The 20,571-nt window shown below is 40.5% G+C and overlaps 1 protein-coding gene across 1 annotated transcript in view; it reads right to left on the reverse strand.

Annotated features, from left to right (window-relative positions):
* LOC131944196 (prostaglandin E2 receptor EP4 subtype) overlaps nucleotides 1-17,049 on the reverse strand; it is a 33,356-nt gene extending 16,307 nt beyond the window's left edge. The window contains exons 1-3 of the mRNA XM_059304727.1: nucleotides 16,941-17,049; nucleotides 13,031-13,453; nucleotides 7,014-7,129 (exon numbers count right to left, since the gene is read on the reverse strand). Of these exons, the coding sequence (XP_059160710.1) occupies nucleotides 7,014-7,129; nucleotides 13,031-13,236 (322 nt within the window). The 5' untranslated portion in view covers nucleotides 13,237-13,453; nucleotides 16,941-17,049. The remainder of the gene's footprint in view (nucleotides 1-7,013; nucleotides 7,130-13,030; nucleotides 13,454-16,940) is intronic.
* Nucleotides 17,050-20,571: the final 3,522 nt, after the last annotated feature.

Here is a 20,571-nt window from a genome sequence, read left to right on the forward strand (position 1 = left end):
ATGAAAGAATTGATGGTTGCTGACAAAAAATTTCGTCTTCCTTCTGTTCCTCAAACTTCTCCGCGGACCACTTATCTGATGGTCTACTGTCTCTCTGCTTCTGGAAGGAACGGGATCCTCTTTGTTGCCGTTATCCTCCACTTGTGTATCGCGGTTGTTCTGTTGATGGTGATATGGTTCCGGGATGGGTATGTGAATTTCCGTTGTAACTTCCGGTCCCCTAATTGTCTTAGGTTTCTTCGTGTGTAACTGCTCTTCTTGCCTATTCCAATATTTCTTTAATTGAGCAATATTCGCCCACCGATCCGGTTTGGCGTGATCGATGGGTCTTATCTTAAAGGGGCCACCTGCTACTTTAGGCATCTCCACGACTTGCCATATCTCCTGTCCCCAGGGATCGTGGATTTTGTTTCTGCCTAACGGGTGGCTACGCAGTAATACCCTGTCGTTCAGTTTGAGTGGCGGGTCCTTTGTCTGTACCGGCGGTTCCCTTCGCCGTGCTTCATGTTCTAGTCTTTCCTGTACTACCCTGTACATTTCTCTAATTCTTCTCATATGTTCATTCACATATTCCAGTGCGGTGTATGAGCCAGTCATACTCTCCCTTTTTCCTAGGAACAAATCAAGAGGGAGTCGAGCCTCCCGCCCGAACAGCAACATGTGTGGCGCAAAGCCGGTTGTGGCATGGGGGGTGCAGTTGTATAGATATACCAACTCTGGGAGAAAATCCGGCCAACGTTTTTTCTGTTCAGGTTCTAGAGTACGCAGCAAATCATGCATGCTGCGGTTGAACCGCTCGCATTGTCCGTTTCCTTTCGGATTAAATGTGGTTGTTCTAGATTTGTTGATCCCGTAGTGGCTGCACAGTTGGTTAATTACTTCTGACTCGAAGGCCCTTCCTTGGTCAGAGTGTAATTGTCCTGGTATGCCATATTTGATGAACCAATGTTCTATTAAGACCTTTGCCACTGTTTTGGCAGTCTGATCTCGTGTGGGCACCGCCACAGTCCATTTGGTGAAAACATCAGTCATTACCAACACATGTTCCGTCCCATCCGATGATTGCTCCAACGACGTAAAGTCCATAGCCACAATCTCTAGTGGTTTTGTCGCTAGTAGGTGTCCTGATGGCTGTCTCATTTTGACAACTGGCATTTTCGCATGCTGACACCTCACACAAGCCTCACAATGGCGTTTGACCTCCATCTCCATATTGGGCCAGTAACACCTCCGTCGTAATATTTTGTGCGTCCTGTCCTGACCCTGGTGTCCTGCCCTGTCATGTGCCAACCTTAGCACTTCTTCTCGTAATTGTCCAGGCACCACCACCTGGTGTATTGTCCCATCAATTTGGTCATGAATTCTCCGCATGAGAACACCATCCTCTATACTGAGACGGTCCCACTGACTCAGTATTTTCTTTGTTTCTCGACCAAATTGTTCTCTTTCCCTTCTTCCTGGGAATTTTTGTTCCTGGACGTATTTCAATAGCGGTTGTAAGCCACTATCCGTTCTCTGGGCATCTCTTATCTTTTTGTGATTAAGGCAATTAAAATCACTACTGTCCATATGTCCGGGCTCTGTGGATATGTGCTCCACCCCGGTCTGCCCGTTTTGCATCACTTGTACCCCATGAGGGATATCTGTTGACGCTCTGACCTCACATATTCCTGTCAGCGTTTCTTCCTCATCACCCGGTTTCTCGTAAGGATTCCTTGATAAAGCGTCCGCATTGCCATTGGACCGCCCCGGGCGATATTTTATCTCCAGGTCAAAGAGTGCCAATTCTGCTGCCCATCGCTGTTCGATGGATCCCAACTTTGCTGTCTTTAGGTGACTCAAGGGGTTATTGTCAGTGTATACCACACATTTAGCACCTAATAGATAGTCCCTGAATTTTTCAGTCACAGCCCATTTTAATGTCAAAAGTTCTAGTTTCATGGCGCTGTAATTTGTCATGTTCTTCTCTGATTCCTTCAGAGCTCGACTGCCATACGCAATAACCCTGAAACCTTGCTTTTGTTGTTGTGATAGCTCAGCTCCCAGACCTTTCGAGCTGGCGTCAATTTCTAGCCGAAATGGTTTGTCAAATTCTGCGTATCCCAATATCGGCGTCTCTGTCAAAGCCTTTTTCAGTAGCTTAAACGAGTTCAGGCATTCCTCAGTCCATAATTCACCTATCAGTTGTGTTTTACCTTTCTTTTTCTCCTTACTGTGTTTCTTTGTCATTTTGTTTACCAAGTCATGCAACGGTGCGGCAATTTTTGCAAAACCAGGTACAAATTTTCTATAATAGGAAGCAAAACCCAAGAATGACCTGACCTCTACCGTAGTTGTTGGTTGTTTCCATTCTTTAACAGCTGCAATTTTATCTGGGTCAGTGGCGATGCCATCCGACGAAATCACATAACCCAAAAAATGTACCGATTTCAGACCAAAGCAGCATTTGTCTGGGTTCAGCTTTACTCCTATCTCCCTAAGACGGAGAAACACTTGTTCTAATCTTTTTAGATGGTCCTCCCAAGTTTTTGAGTAAACTAGAATATCATCCAAGTACACCAACATTATTTGAAATAGAAAGTCACTCATAGCACTCTGCATTACTCGCTGGAATGTAGCAGGTGCATTAGTCAAACCAAACGGCATACGGGTCCACTCGTACAGTCCCAGTGGAGAAATAAATGCCGTTTTATGTTGATCGTTGGGGTGCATGGCCACTTGGTGGTAGCCACTAGCCAAATCCAGGGTAGAAAAAAATCTTGCTCCCCCCAACGCATCAAGACACTCATCAATCCGAGGCAAGGGGAATGCATCCCTTCTTGTGATATTGTTCAATTTCCGGTAATCACAACACAGTCTTATCTCCCCTGACTTCTTTTTTACCACTACTATCGGTGCCGCATACGGGCTTGTACTGGTTGTAATAATTCCCTTTTTTAGTAGATCATTCAGGTGTGCTTTCACCGCCGAGTAGTGACTTGGTGGTAATCTTCGATAAGGTTGCGCCACCGGCTTGTCTTGTAGTAAGGGTATCTGGTGTTTTATTACTTCCGTGTAACCCAAATCACCCTCGTACGAGGCAAATATATCCCTGTATTTATTCAGCAATTCATTTAGTTTTGGGTCCTCAGTTTCCGGGAATGTATATGATCGGCCATCCTCTTTCTTCACCTCGGCCGTCACATTGACCGACCTAATTGTTACTTCATTACTGCTGGTATTGCTCAGTTCGATGCACTGTGCCTACCTTAGTACCTCGACGTTCTGTGGTACTCCTACCAGAGTATTAGGCGGTATAGAAATTTCCTCATCCAAAACATTTGCCACTAATCCTTGAACTAGTCCCTTCTCCGCTGATGTGTATGTCCGCAGTAACACGACGCCTGCCCTCAGTGCGGCGCCACATGGTTCTATCATCACATCACCATTCACGCTTTTATCACCAATTTGTAATGTGCTTGCCTTGACCGTGTTTGCCGGGACTGATATCCTTCCTCTGGTCTTGGCAAACCTGGCCAACTTGGATCCCCGACCTGGTGTGGTCGATCCGACAATATTTGTAAGAAATTCTGGCAACTGGCCAAGAATATTCATGCCCAACAGGCAAGGTATATTTGACACATTTGTCTCTAGGTTGTGTTTCGTAACGAACACCCCAACCTGCTTCAACCTATGTCCTGCCACCACGACATCCGCCAGAAAATAACCACAGTATGGAATGGTTAGTCCATTAGCTGCCGTCAGGCGCATGCACGTGTCAGACCTTAACCTATGGTCTTTTCCTTTCATCCATTTGGTGTAAAAATTTTCCGTAATTGTCGTCACCTGGGAGCCTGTATCCACAATTGCCTTCACCGCGATGTCCCCAATCGTAATCACCATTTCGGGACAGACTCCCATCATTTTGTTTCTTGGGCCATAACCTCGCCCCTCTGTAGCCTGGCCCTGCCTTACAGAGGACGACCGTTTCCCTGACAGTACCGTGCCATATGTCCGGGTTGCGAACAGGACAAGCAAATTGGTCGACCGTCGGCCGTCCATTGGAGTGATGGCTTGGCAGGACGCGGCCGTCCAACCTGTCTCTGTTTTGTCCCGTTCTTTTCCTGATTCTCAGCTGTTGACCTGCTTTCTAACCTCTCCAAACGTTGGTCAACCTTATCTAGGTGGGCCAACAGTTGAGCCATCATGGTCTCCATCGTGTCGGCCCCTGTGGGTGGGGATTGTTTCTGTTCCGGCACAGAGACTTTGTCCACCGAACAGTTCGATTGGTCCTCATCCTCGGACCTGCGGATCGCTGAGTTCCTGACCTGAAGGAAGGTCAACTGCGGGTCTTTGTGGACCTCCTCTTTCAACTCTCTTCTTAAGATCGGGGTTGCTAGCCCCTCGATGAAATGGTCCCTCAGTAGGCGCACATCAATGTCAGGTGTTTTGCCCTTTACCGAATCAAAGGCCCTGTTCATCCTGTGTGAGTACTCCATCACACTCTCCGCCATTCTCTGCTTTATACCTACAAACACCGATAGCAGTTGCGATCCCGACCGTCTCTCCCCAAAGGTCTCCATAATCAGATCCAGCACCTTATCTGGATCTGATTGGATGGTTTTATCGTGGCATTTGACCTCTGCCCTAACCGTCTCTCCTATACTGCCCATCAGCAGTCTTAATCTTTCCTCTGGTGACATGCCTCTCGAGGCCCAGGCCGCTTTGACCTCTTCACTGAACCTGTTGGTTAAAGTTGGATCACCGTCCCCGTAAAATTTGTTAATGTAGGACTCTCTGGGTAGGACCACTATATGGGTCTGCTTCTCGTCCAGAGTAGACATTTTATTCCGTAAGTAGCAAAAAAAAAGAGTTCTTTCTTACCGTGTGTGTATGAAAAATTTTTCTCGTTCCTCGATTTTCACAGTTCCTGAATGTCCGAATTCACACACACACAAAACACAGTTATGCACAAGGTTGACTATGGGTGCCTCCAACGGCAAGTCTAGTTGAATTCATCCTGTCCGACGACGCCAATTGTAACGAGCGAACAGTTACCCTGCTCGCAACGCCACATGTTACGAGACTATTTGCCTGTAGTGCCAAATGTAACGAGTTTAACCACTCATTCTACACAACATCGACCACAGTAGAAATACTCGAAGATGCAGGTTCGCTATTGATCCTTTTATTACATGAATCAAGAAATGCTTCAAAATAACACAATGAATCAACAGGAATGCTTCACAATAATAGTCTGAATCAACTGACCCCTAACAGTCCTCACTAGGCTTCATATAACTGAATCCACATGTCTATCGTCCTTCTTAACACAATACGGCTAACCCGTTCTATCTCCAACTTGATATGTCACACAGACTGACTGATCTAAAGCGAGCGATGAAGAGAGTGCGAGCGATCGAAGGAGAGCGAGCGATCGAAAAAGGGCGAGTTCAGCCGTCCCCTCCTATTTATCCCTTGTATTCGTACTCGTATTCGTACTTGTATTCCTCCGTAATCGATATTTGTACTCGATGTCTCCGACTACTAGTTGCGCAGTTCTAACGTACAGCCCGATTAATAAAACATCTGCATCCTATCAATCAAAGTTGACAGGCCGTCTGAATCCCCTCGTACCGTTTCCCAAAATAGCACGCGTTGGCTTTGAGATTGTTATCAGTCCGATTTAATAAGCCACCTGCTATCAGTTGCATCAGACTGTAATACTGCGTCGCGGCTTATCGTTCGTTATCAGTTGCATCAGATTGTAACTAGTAGCTAGGCCTACCCTAGTTACATATATATATATATATATATATATATATATATATATATATATATATATATATATATATAAAATTTATATTTATAAAGAAAGCATCTTATTTTCCCGTTTGTGCCCAAGACACATGGGCAGATGAAGTAGAGTTCATCTGTTTAAATGACCTGGACATACAAGGGGATACTTCATACCTAACATGAGTTAGGTACCCATCAGAACTGAATGAACTCAGAGACGTTCTACTGACTTGAAAACGGATTCGAACTCGAGACATTCGGGTTAGCAGTCTTGCGTTCTACCGCTAGGTCCCTTATGGGCCATCCGGTTCGAAAGAGAAACTATACATTTACAGATGGGCCTATAGTAACTCACTCTGTAACATCTACCCAGCCATGTTTTTAACTCTCACATTACAAAGATCGCTGTGTGACAACAGACCCACTGTAGGTTTGTTGTGCGAACTTCAGTGTTGGAGAGGTGGAAGACACTAATCGCTATGTCAATGCTATTCTCAGATCCAGAAAACTACTCTAGATCAACAGACTAAAAGCCTGCCATTTACAGACATAGGGCTTCTGTGTCACACAGTGTTGTCTTAGCGCCAAATTTATTGGACTAGTTAAAATCCCAGAGTAGACATTTATGTCAGTGAACTTTATTGTGTAGTTACGTAAAATAATGTGGAAAATAATAAATGAGGTTTAGACATTCAGACACTAATACAACCCACTAACTTAGTTTGACAACAAGAACTGTATTTAAATAATGCCGAAGGTGAAATGCGGACAGCTTGCCATTAAAAATGCCAATTGTTTTTTCTACTACAAACAAAAAAAAATAATACTTCGAATTGTGCTCCGCGAAGTATTGGGCGACATGATGTATCATGCGACCGTTACGCATGCGCAGATAAGTTAACATGCCGATAAATGTTCGTAAACAGCTTTTCTAAAAGTCTTAGAAAAAAAATTCTGTTTGTAATTAAAATTACTACGCACAAGCAATTAAAATTAATTTTAAAAACACTTAAGAAGACAGACAAACAACAAATATCTAAAGAATTTTCAGCACTCTCGAATTTTCTAAGGATTTTTTACGTGTAATTACCTCATTCTTAACATTTTCTAAAGACTTACCCCAAAAATTTTAAACAACCACTCACACCTTTTTAAACAGACACTCCTTCTTTCCCGGGTGTAAACATGGCTAGTGCAGCGGGGGAAGGCCTGGCTAGAACCGCTCTTTAACTCACCTGTGTTTATAATTCCCCCGTGAATGTAAACAACAATCGTTACGGGCGAGGAGGCCACGATCCCCACCAGGTCCATGATGGCCAGGGCTTTCACCAGGTGGTAGAAGGCAGACGCCCTGTGGGGTAGAAGGGGGAGTGATGAGTGCAAGGTCAAGGCACGTGGACTGAGATCATAGGCGGATCAAAGGGGGTGTTTAGAGGGGGCTTGCAACCCCCCCCCCTTGATTTTTTTGTTGGGGAGGGGAAATTATAGGTCTATCAAAGGCTAAAAGATAGTGTGATGCTTGTTTGTTATTTGTATGATGTTTCATTTATTTTTTAGTGTTTAATTATTTACAATTTACATCTGTATCGCTTAGCCCACCCTCTCTCTCAAATACACATGCGTGTTTGTGCGTGTGAGTGTGAGTGTGTGTGTGTGAAAATGTGTGATTGCAGCCCTTTGATCCTCGGGAGCTACAATGGAATAAGTCAAGTAAGTCATATATATATATATATATATATATATATATATATATATATATATATATATATATATATATATACATATATCTTTCCAACGCAAACACGATTTGTACCTTCGAGAACATTACATGAATGTGTGTCAGAATATCTTATGTCAACATGACATGAACTTAGGTGTTAGAATGTGACGAGTTACACCATCAGAGTTTAACTAAACTCTAATACCTCACATACCCATTTCTAGAATAGAATATTGAGATAAGACAAAAATTTGCCTCTTCTCCTCTATCCAAAATACACCTTGATGTGGTAAAGTTGAAATGTAATACGTGTTTATGTAAAGGCTGAATTTATTTTAGTTTGAGCTTTTTTTTTATTTTGAAGAAAACGTTGAACTTACCTCGTTTTATTTTTCAAAATATTTTTTTTCAATTTTAAAGTAAAGGTAGGGAAAGATACAAATAATAATCTTTTAAAAGCTGAAATCATGTAAAATATTTTCCCCGTGCATGCAAACTAAGCATTTTTTGAGAGATTTATTTTCTAGGTTCTACGGAAAGCAAAAAAAAAAAATTAATTTTTAAATAGGTTTAAAGTTTAGTTAGGTAGGTAGGTGGGGAGGTTAAAGATAAAATCAAGACGTGTTGTTAGGTGCCATAATTTTTTTTTTTTTTTAATTTTTGTCGGAGGAAAAAAAATCAAGGTAGGTGGAGAAATGTAAACTTAAACATTTTTTACAAATACAATTGTTCTGGGTTAAATCAAGCAATTATTCGATTGTTAAGTGAATGTCCTGAATTAAATCAAGTGAACATTTGATTGTTAAGTGAATCTCGTGTATAAAATCAAGAGGAATATTGGATACTTGTGTGAATGTCCTGAATTAAATCAAGTTTGGTATCGGACACTTGTGTGAATGTCGTGAATTAAATCAAGAGGAGGGGTCGGCGTGGTCGAGTCGGTAAAGCTCATGGTTGCTAAACCGAAAAGTCTCAATGAGACTCGTTAGCTGGGGAAAGCAACACATCTAGGAGAGACAACTCCAAAATCAAACAACTGCTGCCTTGTAGCTAGCTTGTTCTTAGTTGGTTAAAGGCTATGGAAGCAAATCCAAAAAGAAAAGCAGGCTGAAATCGGAGTCAATGGCCTCAATGGCGTATAACCAGTTGACACATATACTTAATTGTGTTTTGAGGGGATTCCTTCCACCACTAAAATTAAGAACGAAGAAGAAGAAGAAAAAATCAAGTGGGATATCGGATACTTGTGTGAACGTCCTGAATTAAATCAAGTATGGTATTGTATAGCCGAGTGACGTATTGACAAGTGTACTTTTACATGGGTCACCTCTTAACAATGGGGGGGGGGGTATTTCAGGTGTGTAAACACGTGCGCTGTATCAGGTCAATGGGCCTGATTAGCAGTGACCGTATGGGTGACTGGTCTGTTTATTAAGTTAATTAGGTCAGCTATGTACCGAGTGAGATGACCATGTCAACATGTGGACGAGCTTTAATAATGTACACGAGAATTGGGGTAGACAGCACTATGTTTAGGCATGTGATTTGGCCTAGGCTTCTTGTATCTCTCTAGGGGTTACTTGAAGGTTTACTTTCTACCAGAGTTTCTTCCAGGCATCTCTTCGGGGGGGGGGGGGGGCAAAGCCCCCCGAAATTTTTTTTACCCCCCCCCCCCCCGAACGAAATGAAATTTATATAATTTATATAGAAAATATATACTTTTAATAGTGTCCGATCCCCGAAGAAAGTCTACCGCCCCCCCCCCGAAAATTTCAAGTGCCCTCGGAGGAAAAAGTCTGGAAGAAACACTGCTTTCTACCTGTAGGTTTAGAGGCGGGTTTCCTGGCTAACTGCAGGTTTCATGTCTTACAGCATGTTTATTTTCTATCTGTAGGTTCACTTTCTACCTGCAAGTGTCCTATTTTATTTCAGGTTTCCTGTCTAAATACAGGTTTCTTGTAATTCTTACTACCTTATCTGGTTTTCTTTAAAAAAATTATTTGTACGATTCCTGCCTTCTCTATCTCTAGCTACATATACATGTAACCCAAACCAGGCAATTTGTAGGCTACGCGTGTCTAGTTAAGCTACCCCAAGGTCACCTGCCACCCCAAGGTCACCGGCCACCAGGCTACCCCAATTTCACCCGCCACCAGGCTACCCCAAGGTCACCGCCCACCAGGCTACCCCAAGGTCACCTGCCACCCCAAGGCCACCTGCCACCAGGCTACCCCAAGGTCACCTGCCACCAGGCTACCCCAAGGTCACCTGTTACACAAACCACCCCATGCGAAAACTTGGCGTACCTCTAATTACTCATGACGCCATAACTTCATTATCAGCTATCCTCGTCTTCTAACTAAACAAATTTCTCTAACCATTTCAAGGCTGGGCCTCTTATCTTATTTGTCTACGTGCTCAACTCCAGCCCATCAAAACAAGGTTTAAGTTAGAGATGGTATGTCTACTTCAATGTCTACTTCAAGACCATCAAAACAAGGTTAAAGTTAGAGATGGTATGTCTACTACAATGTCAACTCCAGCCCAACAAAACAGGGTTCAAGTTAACGATGGTATGTCTACTACAATGTCTACTTCAAGAGACCATCAAAACAATGTTCAAATTTTAACGATGGTATGTAGGCCTATACGACTAGATCAAAGTCGAGCTATTCAAAACAACAATAAAGCTAACGACCTTATGTTAAGTTTGTCTAACCATATGACTCTTCCTGTGGTTTTTTTTATTACTACGGCACCTTTTTACACTTCGCTTTAATAGTTTTTTTTATCGTTTTATTTATGCAACAGTTGTGTTTTAATTAGTTTTTTATAGCAATAACTATAGAGATGCAGATGGAACAATTTTTGACAGCTTGCGATAGTTTTTTTTATTTTGTTGGGTTTTTTTTGTGTGTTGTATAAATCTTGACATGAACTAGAACCCTCGCCCTGAGTTTAACTGTATGCTAACCCAACTCAAAATTTAAACCTACCATGTATATAATCTAATCGTTCACTAATGTAACGCATACACTGTAATCTACCCCTTCCGCTTACATTAAAGCTAGACCACCCATCTGTACATAGTCCAACCATAATCGTTAATTTGAAAACTTATTTTTTAACTAACCCTAAGCTAACCCTAATCGTTGTTTATAACCTAAACAACCCTAATAGTTGTTTTGTAACTAACCCTTATCGTTGTTTTTAACTAACGCTAAACTAACCATAATCGTTGTTTTGAAATTAACCCTAAACTAACCCTAATCATTATTTTGAAATTAACCCTAATCTAACCGTAATCGTTGTTTATAAACTAACCCTAGACATCCCTAATCGTATTTTAAAACTAACCCTAAACTAACCCTAATCGTTGTTTTGAAACTAACCCTAAACTAACCCTAATCATTATTTTGAAATTAACCCTAATCTAACCCTAATCGTTGTTTATAAACTAACCCTAGACATCCCTAATCGTATTTTAAAACTAACCCTAAACAACCCTAATCGTTATTTTGAAACTAACGCTAAATTAACCCTAAAAGTTATTTTGAAACTAACCCTAAAAAACCCTAATCGTTGTTTATAAACTAACCCTAAACTAACCGTAATCGTTGTTTTAAAACTAATCCAAAACTAACCCTAATCGCTGTTTTTAACTAACCTTAAACTAACCCTAATCCTTATTTTGAAACTAACCCTAAACTAACCCTAATCGTTGTTTTGAAACTAATCCCAAACTAACCCTAATCTTTGTTTATAAACTAACCCTAAACAACCCTAATAGTTGTTTTGAAGCTAACCCTAATCGTTGTTTTTAACTAACCCTAAACTAACCCTAATCGTTTTATAAGGCTAACCCTAAACTAACCCTAATCGTTGTTATAAAGCTACCCTAAACTAACCGTATTGATAAAAAAATGATGTGGTTCGTTTAACCTAACAGTACCTAACCAGTTCCTTAAACGCAACGTACCACGACAGAAAAAAATGTTTATAGCCTTTAATGTCGCTCTGCTGCATTACCTAATTTTATTAGCGCTTTTAATACAATTTATGACCTTCCCCTCCACCGCCCCCCCCCCCCCCTACTACGCCTATTTTATTTGGGGACCGGGTTAAATTAGTACTAAACTATTGTCGTCATTCAGAGTAATATTTTTTTTAACTGCTGGTTTTATCAGTTGTGGGGTTTATGGTCAGGAATCTGAATAATTTATTGCCCCGGGGGTCGGGATTGGCTGGAGGGGGGGGGATGTCTGGAAGTTGGAGGGTTCTAGAGATGGTTCTTTAATTTTTGTAATGAAGATTTATCGCCCCTTAAGTGTGTACTGTGTGTAAGTGTTAAATCGGTGTGTGGTGGTGTGATTCAATAAAAGTGTCATGATGACATGACACTGATGTGACACTAGGTGTCATGACATTGATGATCACAAACGTTGACATGAAATGTCAGTAGTTGGCATGTCACAGTGTAACATGACACAATATGAGATGACACTAGTTGGCATGACACTATGTGACATAATATGAAATGACATCTCACAATGTAGTCAGCACACAGTACATCGTTTCCTTTTCACTCCGACTAAACACAAATAAGCCATGAGTATTGAATCATTTCCTGCCACGGGGTTCAAGGTCATGATGAGTACCACATGACTCACGATTCACTCCCCCCCCCCCCCCAACAAACTTCAGATCGGACAACCAGATTCCACCAGACAGGTGATGTTAACCATCTCTTTTTTTCTGAAAGCAGATAAGCTGAGGGGAACCGGACGTTTTCCCGAAGGCTATTTTCCCGAATGGACATTTGCCCGAATGTGACAAATGCTCGAATAGACACTTGCCTGAATGCGACAAACGCCCGAATAAACACTTGTCCGAAGGCTCTTTTCCTGAAAAAATGTTAATATTATATATCTGTCTCAGGATTTTGTCATAGACCCCTAAACGGCAGGACGTAATGGTTGCTTTAATTACGGATTAGGCGACGTAATCGTGAGTCCACGTAACTGGCGGTCATGCCTTTAAATCAAATTACAGAAGATAAAAATCTTGCACATGTAAATGTGATTAGCTTGACACATTTATCGCCCTTTAGAAAGAGTTACTGCGCTTTTTGCCAATTGTTATACTCGGATTTGTTGTTGAGTTTAAGAAATAGAAATGCTCAGGCTATCGAGCTTTTTATTTCAGCCCGTAATACACAATTTTTTTTTGACTTAGTCAATGACTGGTCCCAAGATCCTCAGACACAGACAATGACTGATCCCAAGATCCCAAGACAGACAATGACTGATCCCAAGATCCCAAGACAGACAATGACTGACCCCAAGATCCCGAAACAGACAATGACTGATCCCAAAATCCCCAGACAGACAATGACAGTGACTGACCCCAAAATCCACAGACAAGGCAATGACACCCCTATAACTCCAAACCAAGACAATTACTGACCCCAACACCCCCAGACTAAGACAATAACTGACCCCACGATCCCGTAACAAAAAATCAAAAACTTACTTTGTGTCCTTGCTTGGCTTGACCGTCAGCACAATCAGAGCGGCCACATTCCCTATGACCCCCATCATAAACATGACTATCGGGATGGCCATGTATATCCCACCTGCCGCGGCCATCTCGGTGCCGTTAATGTCTGATCCATTCCCCAGGCTCACGTTTGATAAACCACCATTCAAGAAATTATCCCCAGTTGTCATGTCCGCCATGTTGTTTACTATTCGTTACGTCTGATTACACCTAAGGTCAAATGCTAACTAAACTCCAAACTAAAAGCCTAACCATGATGCACTTTTTGTTTATCTCATAACATAAAATCTGAGGCGCTTGGAAATTTTGACAGCTGCATTGGTTTCTTGTTTATTAATAGACACTGCACTTTCTTTTCCAATCCAACTTTATCGTATCCAAGATCAAGTTAACAATCTGGAAAGAAATAAAAATAGTTTTGAATTACATCGCTTATGGCAACATTTTTTTATAAAATTTTCTAGCAAAAAAAAAAAACGCAAGAAAAAAAAGTTGTTTTTTTTTAAATTTGAAAAAAAAAAAAAACTTTTGGAACATCACATATTAACGTTGGAGTTAGATCTAAAATTTGTTTTCTTTCTACCCAACGGATTCACGTGATCACGGGGAAGGTTTGAGTTTAAGACTGGGGGGGGGGGGTGGTAGAAAGAGATGTGTTTTATGGGCTCCCCTTCTCTCTGTCTCACGTTCAGCGGCTTAGCGGAAGTGGAGGGTGGGGCTTTTTAGAAAAGTGGGGTTTGAGCGGAGAGAATTAGAACAATCTTTGGTTAACGTGGAAGGAAAGGAAGGAGGGGTGGGGTGGGGGGGGGGAAGAAGGGTGGGGAGCCAAAAGTAAGACTTATGAAAATAATAAGCTCACGAATCTAAGACAGCTCCGGGCTCGGACCGTCAGTTTAGTAGATGGAGCAGAGTTGATCTGACTCTGATATACAAAATGTTTTCATGTTCATTAGTTATGACGCTGTGTGCAATATATTTCAGCGTTCGATGGACGAAAGAAACGATGTGAGAGAACACTTAACATCTGCTTCCTGTGTGTGTTATTGTATAGATAACTCTTACCAGGAACTTCATTGTGATTTTTTTGAACTCATTTTAACAAATGGGGGGGGGGGGGGGGAGGGGAGAGACACTTAAAGATAAATAACTTTTAACCGAGATTTTAAAAATTTTGTTTAGAGCGATCTCAAACACAGCTGTCACAATCATGATAATATTTTTAAGGACCTCTTTAAACATGTTTACAAATGTGATTCTGGTTTTGTTGTACTAGGTAGAGTCCATTCTGTCAGTCACGTGACCTTGTATTGTGATACTGGGGAGTGAACGGTAGACTACTGCCCCCATCTGCCAAGGGGGGGGGGGGAGAATCTGTGGGAGATGCTCTATTAATAACGTACAGAAGAGTAATCGGGATACTCAGGAATGTCTTTAAGATAATAGGAATTGGTTAATTACATTAGATTTATTTTCATACTCCCCAACCCCTCACATCTTTGACCTTTACTCCTCACTTCCACCCCTCACACTATTCACACATATTCCCCACCCTCACTCTTCCACCCCCACACACTTGACCTATACTCCCCCCACCATTCACACTCTATTCCTTACTCACTCACTCCTCACACACAAAGACCCCTCATTACATTGGCCCATACTCCTCTACCACTCACTCCTCTACCACTCACGCTCACACGCACACCTCACTCACACCATTAATGCATACTCCTCACACCCCCATCCCACCCCTCCCCCCCCCCTTGCCCTTATACCATTGACCTTACTCCCGACCCTCATGTACAAATATAATACTCCTGTCCAACAACAAAATCAAACAATCACATAATCGATAAACTTACATTTTAAAAAAAATCGATATCCCAACCACAAAAATCACAACATCTTAACTGATCTCGCGATCTAAACACGAAAATCCTCAAAGAAATCCACACACAAAAAAAAATGTCAATGCCCGATTGCTCTCGCAGTCGTTCTGAAACTAATGACAACAGCCAAACTGATACGGATTCTTTTTTCCACACTTCAAGATGTTGATCCACGTAATCGTAATCAAACATGACAGTATCGATGTGTGACGAGTATCGATGTATGCCGAGTATTTGTGTATGCTAAATTTCTATGTAAGCCGAGTATCGGATCGTGACGAGTATCGATTCATGACACGTATCGATGTCTGATATTTATTTATGTATGCCAAGTATCGATACATGCTGAGTATCGCTGTCCGTCAGGTCTGCTATCAACAACAAGCCATCTTATTTAACCTATTTAGTTTGTGCTAATTTTTTGGCGTAAGGGGACCCCTTGTTTTTTTATTCGAGGTTTGTTTGTTTTTGTTTTTTCGACGATCGTGTACGCGTAGTAACATAAGTAGTCCTTGTAATTCGATACAGGAACTATTTTACCATTGTGTATTCAGACGAGTGGGTGTCTTACCTCACAGGGCGTGAAATAATCAACTGACGGCTTTGTCTGACACTCTGTTTAATCGTCACTCAATCGCCGTCGTCGTCCTACCCCCCTCCCCCTTCCCCCAAGCACTCTATCGCCGTTCCCCGCAGTTTTCCAACTCATGTAATACTATTCTTTTCATTCCCGCCAGACTGAAAGGTCTTTTTTTTTTCGAAGATTTTATAATCAACGCAAACGAAGCGTGCCATCTTTAGAAAACGGGACAGATCAAAGATAGCTAGCTGTCTTTAGAACTACTGTTTCTATACGTCGCCTTATTGACGTAACTTACTGACCCATCTCGCTGTTTATGAAGCTCTAATGCAAATTAACTCACGGTCTAATGAATAGTTCCCCCCCTCCCATACACACACACCTCCACCACCACCACCCCGTCGTAACGCTAGCTACCTGTATTTCAACTATACCAATCACACACTCAACTACTCGTGAATTCAATCGACGTATTTCAAATCTTAAACCGAAAACGAGGGTGCCTGTATTTTGCAAAAACTACTACCATTTTTCGCTTGTGAACTTGCCCATAGTTCATCTTAACAACGAGACTTATGTAAACTGTTTTTAAGTTGGCTGCTAGTAAAGCAGAAGTTATAATTATTATTATAGTATTATAGTGGTATTATTTTCAGGTTTTGTTTTTAAATATTGAGCAATTAATGTTGTTTTGGTGTGAGTCCTTAATTATTGATTGTAAGGTTAAAATAAGAGTGAAATTTTTACATTTCAGCGCGTCAAACTAGCTACTCACCAACACAACTACCTGTAAATGCTTAAGAAACAGACAACGGATGCATCCATTCATTTGGCATCACAAAATTTATCACACAACCCAAAGCCAAACCCCTCTAAAATAAAGTCACAAATCACACCCAAAAAAAAAAACATTTTTTTTTTGCCGTAAAGTAACACAGTTTTCTTTATTTATTTACAAATGTAAAATATCTGCATCTTTATGCTTCTCTCCCCCCCCCCCCCAACCCCACTCTTCCTCTCCTTAATTGATGTGTGTAACTCTATTTAAAGACGACTAACCCCCCCCCCCCCCCCTTTACACCGTATTATTAACAGTGTCAAACTAGAAAATAGAAAGCTGATACATACTAATGTAGATCAGCTGACCCTAAACATAATGCAGACATCGAGTATTGGATCTACGATAACGATACTTTAGCCTTAAGCTATGTAGGGATAATGTGGGTCTAATTGGGTTAGGATAAAAATAGCCTCACTGTTAGCTATATGTCTATGTAAATATGACTCCTTTACAACAGCTAAAGTAATTAAAAAGAGTACTCACAAGAACGGGTTTTAATGTCTAGCCGGCAACACACAGGAATAAGTAAGTATGACGCTACGGCATTCACAAAATTAAACAAACACTACTCACCTACAATAATTCAAATATTTAATCCAACGCCTAAACACCTGGACTCCACGCTCCACTGCACCACGTTGTAACGACAGGTGTAAACCGTGCACACACCACGAGTGACGTCTGCTCTCTGGGACTAAAGGTCGCGCGCTCCGTGGTGTTTGCGGGAAGTTTTAGCGCGCGGTTTATCGCGTATACGACACTCGGTTGTTCGATAAGCGCTTCGTTTTATTTCGGTAGTTAGATCAGCCGGTACTTTAGGAGTTGCTACACCCTTGCGCAGTGGTTCTAACATTGTTGTACCCTGTACCACTCGGTGTTGTTGTTTTATATTTTTTAGTGTATACAGATGAAATGTAGGTTTGTGATAAATGTTTGTGCATCATAATGAATAAAATAATATAAAGAAATTTTAAAGAATAGAATATTAAAATTATGCTCGATTGCAGAAAGTAAACAAATGTTACATAAAATTAAATGTGTTTTAAAAACATAGCCAGGTCTAATCACGATGCTATAAAAATTGATGTAACCATTTTCATAAAATGCCGCATCTTTTTTTATGTTGTATGTTGTGTGATTTAAGTTAACGATTTGTAGTATTTATTTTTCTTTTTAATAGTTCAAAATAGAAATGAAAGATTATTAAATATATTATTTTGTTTTGTGTGTGCTTGGCATTTTTCTAAATAGTAAAAATGTAGCATACGGTCTAAAAGATAATTTTTGGGTAATTAGTGGTCTACAGGGCTTTTAATTCAAAATATATTGGAGTACGTAGATCAACATATATGGTGCTTTTCTTTTGTTAACTTTAAAAAGAAATATCGTAGACATTTTTGCAAATTCGATCATCCATAGATTATCAAACTTGGGGACAGGTTTTCAAAATATTTGTAACAACTTTAAAATGACCGTGAGAGAGAACCACCCTAAAATAATATATTATTATTTATCTTAAAATTCTAGAGTAGTTTCCCCTGATTACTGTAGCTGTCTCCCTTCTGAAAAATGATCATGAAGTTGTTTACAAAACAGAAATGTTCACTATCAACTATCATATATATATATATATATATATATATATATATATATATATATATATATATATATATATATATATATATATATAAAGCCTGTTGTATTATCCTAGATAACTATTTCATGCTATCGTCCTGTTTTATGGTGTTGAGATGATTTACACTTCAGCTCACGTGAAGTCAGTTTGTAATCTCAAGTCTAGAATGTGCTTCAAGCTGACTGCAATGGGAAATTTTTTTTTTCGTTCTCAGTTTAATATCTAAAAATTGCGTTTTCGTGCCTTGAGCGCCACTTTTTGTTCTAATTTAAGCAATGTTTTAATTGTTACTTTAAACTTTTTGAGACTTTTTCTTTTGTTGTTTATCAATATTTGCGTACCAGCCTCCCCCCCCCCCACTATTCCTACATCCTCCCCCCCCCCATGTTTCTTTCAGGCTTATTTCTACGGGGGTTGAGGCACTTGAAACTTTGGGAGAGGCGGACTAATTTTCCGGGGAGTGGGAGAGGCGGATTTTCTATATAAATTCAGTTTCGTTAGGGAGAGTGGTAGACGTGCTCTCTCTTCCCCCCCCCCCCACCTCGAAGTGATGCCTAAAATAAACACTGCAGTTCCCACTGGTCTTTATATAATTTAATGGGTCTGTAAACCACAAACGGGGGACCGCTGATGTAAAGTACGGCTGCAGACAACGACCCATGAAATGTCTCAACCAACCCGTTCCAAAATTTGAACAAAGCGTGACTCAGATTTCAGTTCGTTAGCGCACTGTTACAACCGTGAATTGAATACATCCCCAGTAACGGATATTCAAAAAATTCAAGGTCTGCGCGTAGCATGCGCAGTTGAAGTACATTTATAGCGTGTTGTTTTACGTTGGTAGATAAAAATGCAATTAAAACTGTATGATTAATTTTCTCTGTTTAAGATTTGTAGGTCCAATTTCTTTACAAAATAAAAATTATTTGAACTTGAGGACATGTTAGTTGCAACCTGCGTGCATTTTTTTTTTTGTTCCGTAAACATGTTGGAAGGAGATACATGTCAAAAGGGCAGATTCTCATACTAGGCAGACTTTCACATTAGGCAGATTCACACATTAGGCAGACTTTAACATAAGCAATATTCATACAAAAAAGCAGATTCACGCCAGATATAGGCCAACCCAGTAGGCTTACGTTGTTTTAAATAATAGTAATTTTAAATAATTTAAATAATCGCTTTCCGTCGCTGACCATCATGACTGTGCCACCAAAATGTAAGCATAATATTAATACGCTCATGTTAATGTTCTCGTTAATACTTGTCTAAAATAATTTGTAGACATGTAGACAAACATCAAATGCTATGGGGCAACTTTAAATGTTGGCATAAATTATTTAGGCAAACACCAAAACCTATGGGCAGCTAATGTTGGCATAAATTATTTAGGCAAACACCAAAACCTATGGGCAGCTAATGTTGGCATAAATTATGTAGACAAACACCATAGCTATTGGGCAACTAATATTTGCATAAATTATGTAGACAAACATCAAAAGCTATGGTCAACTAATGTTGGCATAAATTATTTAGGCAAACATCAAAAGCTATCGGGCAACTATAAATGTTGGCATAAATTATATAGACAAACACCATAGCTATGGGAAACTAATGTTGGCATAAATTATGTAGACAAACACCTAAAGCTATGGGCAGTTAATGTTGGCATAAATTATGTAGGCAAACACCAAAAGCAATGGGACTAAAATAAACATAACCCCTTGGTCAGTATATCCTTGAACCTATGCCTAGACCTTCTAGACCAAAAATAATTTAAAAAAAACAGAGCTACCAAAAAGTAGGGTTACAATATCACAAGGCACTCCCTGCTAGACATTAAGAGTGAAAAGTAATCTAATTTTTAAGGTGATTTTTTTCTTTCTTTTTTCTTTTTTTTTTTAGCCGAACAGCCCGTTGTAAGCAGAGTCCAAAAAATGGTTTGTTTAAAATTGATTTAACTTATCTGCTTCAGCAGAAGAACATCCGCAACGATGAAATAAATACCTGACGCCTCGGCAACTGGGGAAAGTAGTTTACACAACCTGGGTCTGGTGGAGGGGTGTAGTGGGGGAGGTGAGGGGGTACTGACGTCATGAGTTTGTCTAAATATTCCCTGATTACAGCACCGGTCATCTCCCAGAGCCTTCAGCTTGCTGTTAAATTTATTTCAATGTTGTTTTTTGTAAGGCCACCCTGGAATTTCAAGGATTGGGTTTATGGGAAAGTGGGGCTCTAAATGAGTTACAGGGTTTTCTTACAGTCGATTTTAGAGGTGATGGGGTACAGGGTTTTCTACAGTTGATTTTAGAGGTGTTGAGGTATAGTGGATTATAGAGGTTGGGGTACAGTAGACTTAAGAGGAGATGGGGTAAAGTGAATTTTAGAGGTAATGGGGTACAGTGGATTATAGAGATTTAATGGGTACAGTGGTTTTGAAATGTCATGGAGAGGGGAAAATTAACTTTTAAATAATGTTATATTTATATTACTTGTTTTTTTTATGAACTTTGTGGGAACAATTCTCCACCCTATTTTTTCCCAATCCTCAAAATTCGATTCAAAATT

This window comes from Physella acuta, unplaced genomic scaffold (assembly GCF_028476545.2).
Source record: "Physella acuta isolate Inbredline_101_S28 unplaced genomic scaffold, ASM2847654v3 ptg000485l, whole genome shotgun sequence".
NCBI lineage: Eukaryota > Metazoa > Mollusca > Gastropoda > Physidae > Physella > Physella acuta.